Source organism: Arachis ipaensis, chromosome B3, assembly GCF_059453495.1.
Source record: "Arachis ipaensis isolate K30076 ecotype BB chromosome B3, ASM5945349v1, whole genome shotgun sequence".
NCBI lineage: Eukaryota > Viridiplantae > Streptophyta > Magnoliopsida > Fabales > Fabaceae > Arachis > Arachis ipaensis.
The window spans coordinates 119,759,832-119,771,967 of NC_142438.1; the positions used below are offsets into that span (position 1 = coordinate 119,759,832).

The window sequence follows — 12,136 nt, forward strand, 5'->3', positions numbered from 1 at the left end:
TAATTCCATTTCTTTTACACATGTATCTCGGGTATTGAATATTCGTTTTTTGCTTTGTATTATATCTCATCCAAAATACATAAAGTTTTTGTTGTATCATATTCTAATGACCGAGTACTTAAAATATGTGTATAATGAAAATAGGGTCACAGTATTCAAGATGTATAAAATTATGTATATCAATAAATTTTTTTTATTATAAATTTTGATAAATAATATATTTAATTAATTTAAATAAAAAATCCCACGAATGGTAGGATAGCAAAAGAAATTACTCGATAATAAAAAAGGCTCTTTTTTGCACAAATTTATTATTAAATCAATTATCAATATATTGTACAGGAATATTGTATTACTTTGCAACTTTTTTATTTTTAATTTTGAATTAAAAAAAATTCACTCAAAAAATTCTAGGTGCAGCACATCAATATCGTCACTCCTTTAATGAATGGCAGCCAGCCGCATCCAAAACACCAAATGAGGCTTCTTATTTATATCTCTATAGAATTCGACGAGTTAATAACATTATATTTGCTTGCTTGAAACTTTAAGAGTGTTTTAACATGAGTAATTAAAAGAGAGAAAAATAGTTTTAAAGAAGAAAAATTTTTAAAGGCTAGTAATTTTTAGTATTTTTAATTATTATTTAACTAATATAAATATTAAATTATTTTTAATAAATAAATTTTATTAATTTATATATATAAATTTTAAAAAATTTAGGTATAATCTGTATTAGTTTATTTTATATGTGTAAATTTTATTAAATATAGGTGCAAAATTCTATATTTCTTGTGTGATTAAGTATAACATCCGAATTTTTAAAATTAAATTTTACACTTTAAATTTAAAAATAAAATTTAATTTAATTATGACTTATTCTATTATTTTAAATTATCTATCAGAAACTATATTGATAGTTATCGTCTAAATTGATTTTTATAAATATTATTATTATTATTATTTAGTTATATTTATTTGGCCGAAGCCTTTAAGAAATGAAGAAAAAAAATTTAAAGCTGATCTCATATGCATTATATATATAAAACGTGGATTCATTCACAATATGAAAGCAAAATAAAGATGTGAAACGTGGAGGCATGCAAACATATATATGTATGGTAATGACATATACATATATATATATATATATATATATATATATATCCATCTTCTTATGACACCTAACCTACCTTATAAAAGCTAATCATCACCATCAGTCTTAATCTTTTTCATTTTCTCTTCCCTCATCACCGAATCATACAAGAAAAAGAAAAGAAAGGACCGAGATAGAGAGCAACCAAGAAACTTCCATGGAACCGTGACTTTCAACTTCAATTTTCTTATGATCTGTAACTCTAATAAAAAATCTAATTCGGTAAAAGTATTTTTATCTTCCTTCTCTACACGTTGGCATTATTTTTGTTCGATGGAGGCTGACAGTGACGTAGCTCCTCTTCCCCTTGAGTTCGGCCAACTGAATTTTTAGGAAGCACAGATGATTTCTGACGCTTTCCTCTCCAGCAGCTCGGTCAAAAAGTTTTTCCAGAACTTTCATTGATTTTAATTTCATACGGAGGTAGGGAGTTTGTTTTTAAAGTTAAGTTTTTAATTTAGAATGCCTACAAAGTTAATTGGATAATTACAAATATATATATATATATATAATAGTAATGATATTGAATATGGATTATTGCTGTGAATGTGACTGGTTTGGTTGTTATGAGAGTTTAATTGGTCAAATTAAGTTTGGATTGAGGTTGTGAAAATGTGATTGTTGAGGAATAGGGAACCCGTAAGGGTGGTTTAGTCCGAATTTTAGAGAAAATGTTGCCGAAATTTTATAAAATCTGAGGTTTTATTTGAAAAGTTATTTTAAAAGATTTGGTTTTGGAAAATTAAATTATTTAAAATATATTTAGTTAAGAAAAGATTTATTCTATTTTAAAGTTTAATTTATTAAGAAAAGTATAATGTTTTAAACTCAATCTTTTAAGGAGAGATTTTGTTTTAAGTAAAGATTTGAGCTCGGTTTATTAAGAAAAGGAATCTCTGCCACAGGAGAGTAGAGAACAAGGATTTAAAGAATATATTAATTAATGAAGTTTCTGCCACAGGAGAGCAGATGTGACATTGTTTGGGCCTTAGTACCAAATGTAAAGTGGGGACGCCCACACACTGAGAACTGTTTTTCAGATGTACGCTTATTGATTTGGAAAGTCACACTGATGCGGCCTAGCCGTACGACTTAAAGTCACACTGATGCGGCCTGGCCGTACGACTTATAAGCACACTGATGCATCTGGAAAACCATATCTGGGACTTGTGCCCGGGTAATGTCGGGAGCGGGTAGGCAACCGACACATGAGCTCATGGCCTGCGTTAGGGATAGACATGCATCATATTGATTGCGCATTTGCATTTGATTGCGCTTGCCTGTTTTATTACTTTGTGATTGTATTGTTTGTCTTGTTGTGACTTGTTTGTACATTGAATAGAATCTCTTGCTTGCACTATTTGTTTGTGAGTGTATTAAAGTGATTACGAGTTGACATTTGACTGAGGATTAACTATGTGGCTGAGAGACAGAAAATGTGACTAGTTTTATATTTAAAATTTGTTTTGAGTTTAGAAATTTAAAGAAAAGTAATTATTTATCTAAAGTAGAAATAAAAGTATTTCCAAAGGGTTAACAAAATAGTTTTATTGAGTAAAGTTAATTATTTGCATTAAATTCATTACTTTTACGGCATTCCCATTCCCTACTGAGAACGTGTGGTTTGTTCTCACCCCAAAATCTTCCACCCTTTCAGTGACACAGGTTCGGAGATTCAGTTAGAAGATGCAGACGACTAGTAGTTTTACTTGTGATTCCTGTTATTTTTATAGAGTTCCCTCGCCCTTGTTGCTTTAAGTTTTATTTTATCCAGAGGGATAGGTATTGTATTTGAGTTTTATATTAAATTCATTTGTATAGCATTTATTATTATTAATAATTGTGTGATTTTAATTACTACAAATAATTTTCTGGTATTTTCTTATAAACTGAAACGCGATATCGACCTAAAGCCTCAATATTAAATAGTAAATAAGGAGAACAGGTTAATAACTCCTTACTTTTAGTACGATCATGACGTGCTAAAGGTTAGGGTGTTACATTAAGTATGGACCAAAAATGATAATATTTGTTGATCATATATTCATATAACATTGCTCTTTAAAAAATACTTAAATTCTTTTAATGGAAAATAATGTATTTAAATTTTTTTAAATATAATTTCAAAATTCAAAAAATTTTAATTGAAGATTGAGTAATAAAAATGAAGAATTTTAATTTCTTCAAAAAAGAAAAAAGAAATTCAATTTTCTCTCTTTTTTCTAATCTCATTTTAAAATATATTTATTCGCATAAATTAACAGTCAAAGATAATCTAACCATCTATGTTAAACAAAACTTTTGAAAATATAACTAATATAATTATCTCAACCAAACAAAAAATTTAATTCTCTAACATTTAAAATGACTCTTATAAAAAAAGTTGAAATTACAACCATGGAAAAAAAATTAAAAATATAAAACCTTTAGCAATTTTTTAAGTATTTGTGTAAGAATATCCCTTCTCCCTATTACTAAACAAACACTTGTAATTTTTTTTTTTTTTTACCAAAGATAGGAGACTCGAACCCGCAACTTCTTAATTGAGTATGAGGAGACTATGCCATTTGAGCTATTACTCATTGGCCAAACACTTGTAAATTTAAATTAGGCTTATGATGGCATTTACATTTTTTTTATTTTTATTAACAAGAACAAATACTTAAAAAGTTTCACTCATTTCACTGCATATAAAGACGAATTTTATCGTTGGACTGCAAAGGCAACATGGATTATGAGCCATTGTAATGATCAAAGTTAAACTATTAAAATAGTAGTACAAAAACCGCACCGAAAGGTACTAAACTTCTTATAGATTCACATGGGAACCAACGCTATAGTACTTTCCAGTGTGTCACAAATTCGCAGAGATAAAAACTAACAATGCCCAAACAATTTGGATGTAATCTAAGACAGACATGAGTGACCAACCGAAAAACCAAATTGCAGATTAATTAAGTTGATGATCTTCACTGCAAGCTTTGAAACTTTTTCATGATAAGTAGGCTCATCTCAATATAGCGATGTGCACAGTTAGAAAGACAAGTAGATTCACTCGAACTGAACTTATTCCCAGGTGTACCCGTGATGCATTTGTCCCAGCATGCATCTGTCAGCTTTGACACCATTTCATTAACCATTGCTAGTTGCTGCTCTTGCTGCAATTACTTAACTAAGTTAAACTTTAAATCTTTTATTTCAATGTTAACTCATTTTTATCACATGAATTTAAAAAGAATGCTGCGAAAAACCCCAATGTTAGTAATAAATAAATAAATAAAACCAAACAAATGCCCTCAAAATCCTATCACATTTGATATGATTTTTGTTTGAATGAATTTTTTTTATCCCTGTAAAATACCTGTGTGCTAATTGAATCTTCTTACTCTATATTAATTCTCCTTTTTTTTATTTGACCAGATAAGATTAAGTGAAACAAAACAGATATTTACAAAATGAAGTAGTAAAAATTGAAAAAGCAACGGAAAATTCATTGCTTTCCACTCATTTTGAAGCGATAAACACGAAAGGGCAAAAAAAATTCACCAAAAGCACACTAAGAATAAAGAACAATAATAAGTAAATATAAAGAAACAGAACTCTTGCAAACTAGAAGTTCGTACGATTCTACGACAACAAATTCGAAACAAACCTCAATCGAATGGAAAAAAGAAAGAGCAACGTCTGAAACTTACAGAGTAGAATTGCTGCATGTCAGATGAATCAAGCTTTGAAAAATCCATGGATAATGGAGAGAGGATTAGGCTGTAGAAACTTCAATCAAAATTTCTCAGAAAAACCCTAATCGATAAGAACTAGGAAGACGACTATCAGAAAAACTGTAAAATTGTGTGTCCAATTTCAATGGACATAAGCCAACTCTGTATTGGGCTTTAGAGGATCATTTAGGCTTTATATTGTTTTTGGGCTTACGATTTTATTTGTCAGCGTGTAGAAAACAACCAAAAATCAGGCAAATTTACTCTTATCGGATAGATTTCTATTTTTTTATATATTTTTATTTTAAAAAATACAGATTAATATTTTTTTTATCAATATTAACTAATATTTTGGACTAATATTTCATTTTATACTATTATAATTTAGAATTTAAAATTTATAATTTAGTATAAAACTATTTTTATTAGCAAAAAATAACTAAGAATAATAAATTTTATTGGTCATATAACATTATTCTTGATATTAACAGTGATTGAAGATAAAAAATACACAAATAAAATATATATAAAAAATTATGAAATATAATTTTTAGTTAGTCAATATTTGCTAATTTTTTTAAATTCTAAATAATTTTCATTTTTTGAAGAATTTAAGATAGGTTTAGTATTTATAATTCAAACTAATATTTAAAATTAAGAATTTATCATGTAAAATATAAAATTAAAAAAATTAAAAACTGACTCCCTAATCTTACTCATATAAGAAATAGTGCAAGCATTATTTTTCCAAAATGTTGAAGAAATACTTTTCTATGAATGTATATGTAATTATTATGTGTCATCTCTAGTCACTTCACCACAAAGATAGATCTAGGTGAGAAGAAGGAAGGAGGCACTCCCCCCAACTCCACAACTAGAAATTTGGAAACAAATTAATAAGTATATATGGATTAATATATTTTGCTCTTATTATTATATTATCTTTGTCCTATTGAAATTCATGTTAAAAAAATTTTTAATATTATTAAACTTAACATGAAATAATATTTATCTTATTATAAGTATCAAAACTAAAAATAAATAAATAAATAAATTTAACATTGATAAATATTTATAATATATATTTTAAAACTAACCAAGTAATTAATTATTAAGCTAAAATTTAATTTTCTAAACATAAGTGAAATTATTAGTTTTTTGTTTTCAAAAGTTAGTTAAGATAAGAAAAAAAATTATTTATCTATTAATTAATATTCTTTAAATTGACAATATATCGAAATTAACATTTGATATGTACTTCAAATATTCGTGATATGTGTAAGACTTCAGATTTTGAAAATTAAATAATAAATTATTTATGATTTATTTTATTTATTTGAGAACATATTTTCAAAGATTTTTATATTAATTGAGTACTTTCTTATTATTGATTTAAAACTTTAATGATTGAAAAAAATGAATGAGAATTTTATCTGCTTTAATTTGATTAATTAAATTTTAAATTTTATTTTATAATTTAAAAAAAATTAATTTAATTATTTCTAGTTATGGAATTAGATTAATTATTTGAAAATAAATTTTGTAAATTAATAATTAAATAGTATTTTTATAGATATTATTATTGGATTAAAATTGATTTTCAATTACTCTATTACTCCTAATTTTATTAAAAATTATTTAAACTACCCAAATATTTTCAAATTGAAACACTAAAAACCAAACACTAACCCTAATCCCTTCTAACCTAACCCTAACTGCCAATGTTTCTCTTAGGGCTGGCAATAGATAGGGTAGGGTAGTGTTTAGACTCTACCCTAACTCTACCCGCGGGTTGAAAACTTTCTTAAAACTCTACCCTACCCTACCTGCGAGTTGAAAATCTCTCAACCTTAACCCTAGCCACACCCTAAAGTTCTAAACCCTATCCTACTCGCAGAAACAAAAAAAATCAAATAAATATAAAATTCAACCATTCCAAATTTCATACATATTAATAAAATAAAAAATAAAAAACTACGTTCAAATAAAAATGAAAAACAATAAAATCTTAAAGAAATCTAACATAAAATTACAAATAATATGATCATCAACTAGTTTAGTGATTATTTCAAGTTTTTATAAGAAGAAGATTGTGAGTACAAGACTCACTTTCTTCACTACATACATAACTTTTACATATATATTATATAATATATTAAGGGTGCGGGTAGGGTAGGGTAGGGTATACCCTAAACCCGTACCCTACCCTACCCGCAGACAAATTTGCACCTTACCCTACCCTACTCGCAGCGGGTAGGGTAGACAACCCTACATGAACGGGTTGATCTGAGTTGGGTACCTGCGGGTATGGTATATATTGCCAACCCTAGTTTCTCCCCTTCCTTACCAAACTCAACGGCAGCAGCAAGAAAAACCAAGAAGTTAAAGAAAGAAAGGGAAATGGGGAAAGAGAGGAACCAGCAGAAGAGAAGGGGGAAGGGTGAGCCGAGAGGAAAGAGAGCTGTCCACGCTGCTGTTGTCCAACTCGCGTTGCCGCCATTCAGCCTCATTCTACCACGCCTGCCAGGTTGCCGTCGCATAGTCGCCGCCTAGCGCCGTTGAGTAGAGCCGCGAAGAAAAGAGAGTTTTCGAGTGATGGAGAAGACGACGTGGAGAGAGGAGGTCGTGGGCTTAGAACCGCCGCGCCTTCGCCGTAGACTGTGCCACGGTTGTGGTTCGTCGCCACCATCAGCTGGGTCACCGGGAGAAGGAAAACTTAACGCGAAGAGGGTGAAGAGCCGCTGCCGTTCGTCGCTCCTAGCTTGCCCTCACCACTGCCTGTGAGTTGTTCATGCTATCGCCGATCTGGACTGAGGGAGAGGAAGATGCCGGGAAGAAAGAGAAGGTGACGGTAAGGATGGGTTTTGTCATGGTCTCTGTTGTTGTGGGTGAAGGTTGCCCCTAAGCTGCATGTGGTTGTTGGAGCTGCTCTGCTGCCGTTCTGGTCACTGGGTATGGCACGGGTGTCGCTGGAATCAACTGATGGAGCTACCGCTACCCAGTTCTTGGTTCTTGCTCGGTACAGTAAGCTGTTCTTGCCTTAAAACCCTTGCCGTTAGCATTTTGTTATAATCTGTTGAAGTTTTTGCGACGTTAATGTCTCAGGGTCGAAGTTACTGTGACTGCATGTGGTGTTTGATGGCTGCCACTGCGGCGGGCCAGAAGGAAAAAGAGATTTTTTTTCGCGTTTCATAGCTTTCGGGTTTCGACAATCAAGGTAGGGGATTTTATTTTGAAATTAACTATTGCCATGGAAGTCTAGTGGGTATTTATAAATAATTTATAATTATTTGGAATGGCTGAGTTTAAGTTATATTTGTGACTGAATTTGATGAATATGTGTTTGATTTCTTGATTGTTTAGGAATACTGAAATTCTTATTATTGGATGGTTATAATGAATATTTGTTGAGTTGTGGTTGTGAATAGTGATAGATTTGGTATTGCTTGTTGAATTGGAAATATGAATTGAGTTTGAATTGAGGCTGTGATTGATGCTGGAAACTCTGATTATGTCAATGTCTTGGTTGGGTTGTTGATTTGAGAAATTATAAAAGTAAGGGAGCCTATAAGGGTGGTGAAGACGAATTTTAAGAGGAGGTTCTGTCCAAATTTTTATAAAAACATATGAAAAAAAAAGTGATTTTTGTTTTGAAAACCTCTTTTAAATATGTATTTACATTAAGAAGCAAACTTTGTATTAAAAATCAGATTTATAGGCTTATTTTGAGAAATAATTTTGAAATTGAACCTAGTTAGCTTTTAGATTTGTAAAATAATTTGGCATTGAATTTGGAATGTCTGATTTATCAAGGATGATCTTTCAGAATCGAAAATGATTTGGTTGGGACCCTAAAAGGGTGGCATAGTCCGAATTTTAGAGGAAATGCTGGCGAAATTTTTATAAACTCTAAGAGTTTATTTAAAGTGTTATTTAAAAGTAAATATGATTTAAGAATATTATTTGATTTCGATTTATTACGAAAAGAATTTTGTTTTCAATTCGATTTATTAAGAAAAGTTTAATGTTTTAAACTCAATATTTTGAGAAGGAATTTCGCTTTAAAGTTATATTTTGAGTTCTGTTTGATAAGAAAGAAAAGAAGAAGAACGAAAAGTAAAGGAAAGAGAGATAATTAAAGGAATCTCTGTCACAGGAGAGCAGAGAACAAAGATTAAAGGAATATATTAATTAAAGGAATGTCTGCCACAGGAGAGCAGATGCGACTTTGTTTGGACCTTAGTGCCAAATGTATAGTGGGGACGCCCACACACTGAGAACTATTTTTCAGATGTAAGCTCATTGATTTGAAAGTCACACTGTATGCGGCTTAGCCGTAAGACTTATAAGCACACTGTATGCATCTGGAAAGCCATATCTGGGACTCGTGCCCGGTAATGTTGGGAGCGGGTAGGCAACCGACACATGAGCTCATGGCTTGCGTTAGGAATAGACATGCATCATGTTGTTTGCACATTAGCATTTGATTGTGTTTGCTTATCTAGTTTCTCTGTGATTATGCTGTTTGTCTTATTGCAATTTGTTTGTGTGTTGATCTGTTTCTTATGCTATTAGTTGGTGTATTGAGGTGACTGAGAATTGAGGTTGCGATTGAGATTTGTTTTAAGTTCTGAAATTTAAAGAAGGTAATTAATTATTTAAAGTAAAAGTAAAAGTAAAAAGTATTTCCAAAGGTTTAACAAAATAGTTTTACTGAGTAAGTTAAATTATTTGCATTAAAGTCATTACTTTTACGGCATTTGCATTTCCTACTAAGAACGTGTGGTTTGTTCTCACTCCAAAATCTTCCACCCTTTTAGTGACAGGTTCGAAGATTCAGTATGAAGTTGCAGACGATTAGTAGATTTACTTGTGATGCCCGTTGTTTTTATAGAGTCCCCTCACCCTTGTTGCTTTAGCTTTTATTTTATCCAGAGGAATATGTATTGTATTCAAGTTTCATATTGAATTCATTTGTATAGCATTTATTATTATTAATAATTATGTGATTATTATTATTTGAATATCTTTTATATGTGATTTTAATTACTAAAGATAATTTTATGAAATTTTCTATAAAACTGAAATGCGAACTAAAGACTCAATATTAAATAGCTAATAAAAAAAGTAGAGTAGTAACACTTTATTTTTAGTACGATCATGACGTGCTAAAGATTAGGGTGTTACAATATGGAGTTCAAGTGTTATTTAGAAGATATTAGTTTACATTTTTAGAATGTTTTAATTTAATTTGATGTATTTTGATTTTGTTTATTTAATTATTAGATTGGCCTTATATTTGTGGGCTTAGGGTTTTCTACATTTTAACCTAATAAGAGGTTATAAATATCTTATAAAATAGGGTAGTCATAGTATAGAATGATTTAGAGGTATAAAAACTCCTTTTTGGTTTCGTGATGAAACCATGATATGGACAATTGAGGTTGAGGATTTCCTCTCTTGTTGCATCGAAAAATTGAGTAAAAGGTTGATGACTCCCTTTGATTTAATTTCCAAATTATGGCGTTGACAAGTTAGGTTGAGGAGTTCATTTTTTGTTGCGTCAAGAAATTGGGTAGAAAGTAGAGTGATTCTCTTTGTACTCAATTTCAATATATCATTTTTGCTTCTATTTCAATTTCAATGTATCTATTTTTATTCAGTTTGAATCCTTATCTTCTTATTTATCCTTTTATTTCTTTCTATTTTTGCTTCTACATCCGACAGTTAACAACAATTTTTAACCGCTGCAGAACGGATAGCAACGGTTGTCAACCCGCTCAAAGATAGGATTCTACAAATAAAACCCGCTTTTTTTTTTTTTGCATAAATTTATATATATATATATAAAATACAATATTTAATTATTTTAAAATAAAAAAGAATCTATTTCAATTAATTTTTATTATTTTAAATTAATATACTTTTTTGTTTTTGTATATCGGTGTAGTTTTTTGGGTACTTATATATATGATTTTAATTTTAAAATATAAATATATCAATGCTTAGTAAAATTTATTTTAATATATTTTTATGCTGATAACTAAAATTTTTTGAATCTGTCACTGTGTCACCATAGTACTATTTAACTTGCTAGTTAATATCTTTCTATTTTGAATACTAGATTAGTTTTTAGTTTTTACTAAAGTTTTCCAGAAGATTGACATTTATCATACTGTTTTTATTTGAATAGTTTGATAAACAATGTGTTGTATGTCGTTTCTAATACTTATTCTGCGTAATTGAATAAGATACCATATTAGCTAGTAAAAATTAATTAAAAGAAGAACTAAGGAAAAACTAAGACCTCAATCATAATTAAACACTACTACCTTACTCTATAGTCTATTCTTAAAGCTATATGCTTTTGAATGCTACTAATTAATTGCCTATGATCCAGATAAAAACTAGTAGTGAGGCATGACAAAGTTTCTTATGCGTTAAGCATAGTTTGCCTTTTCTACTGTTTTTCTTCGCTTTGGCATAGAATTAGTGAAATTAGTGCATGAAAGAAAGAACAGAAAAGAGAGTGAGAGAGAGATTGCAACACATGATTATTAGGGGAGGCTCCACAAACAGAAACGCAGTTAAATTTTATTGGAAAAGGACACCTTAGTGCATCATAAATCATAAACTATAAAAAAAGAGCCTTAACCAAAAAAAAAAAAAAAAAAAAAAAAAGAAAGGAAAAAAAAGACAGAAATTAAAGCTAAGAGAAGTGACTAAGTGAGTCCCATGTGTAATAGAACTAAGCAAGACACTTATTTAAATAATAGTATTGTATTTTACTTACACCTACAGGAACCAACTACTTCTTTTGCCGCGGTCTTAAGCAAGGATTCAAACATGCAAATACGTAATATTGACTTCTTATTTTCTTTTTAATTTTTTTAGTAAGCGCTAGTGAATCTTTCAAAATCTGATTGTAGTGGGAAAAATAAAGCTCTTTAAATCAACATCTTCCTAGTGAAGAAAAGTACCAATACTTTCTTTTAAATCCTTTTCTGATCTTAATCTAGATTTAACAATGGTCATAATATATTTTAGTAAGTAGTGATAACTGATAAGATAACGTATCTTTTTATATGTTTATTTAGAACCGCAATTTTTAACTTAAAATATGATTTACATTATATGTATATAGTTTACAATAATAAAATAATATGATTTAGTGATTTACATTATATAATGTAATAATTACTCTGTTCTAATTAGTTGACTCTATGTGCATGTTTAATAATGTGATGGTGGTTTTGCTTTT

The 12,136-nt window shown here is 29.5% G+C and overlaps 1 protein-coding gene across 1 annotated transcript; it reads right to left on the reverse strand.

Annotated features, from left to right (window-relative positions):
* Positions 1–3,898: 3,898 nt before the first annotated feature.
* LOC148572242 (mitochondrial import inner membrane translocase subunit TIM8-like) lies at positions 3,899–5,035 on the reverse strand. Its single transcript, XM_088510194.1, has 2 exons — positions 4,852–5,035; positions 3,899–4,314 (listed from the first exon to the last, which is right to left on the reverse strand). The coding sequence occupies exons 1-2, from the start codon at positions 4,897–4,899 to the stop codon at positions 4,126–4,128; spliced, it is 237 nt and encodes a 78-aa protein (XP_088366320.1). The 5' UTR covers positions 4,900–5,035; the 3' UTR covers positions 3,899–4,125.
* Positions 5,036–12,136: the final 7,101 nt, after the last annotated feature.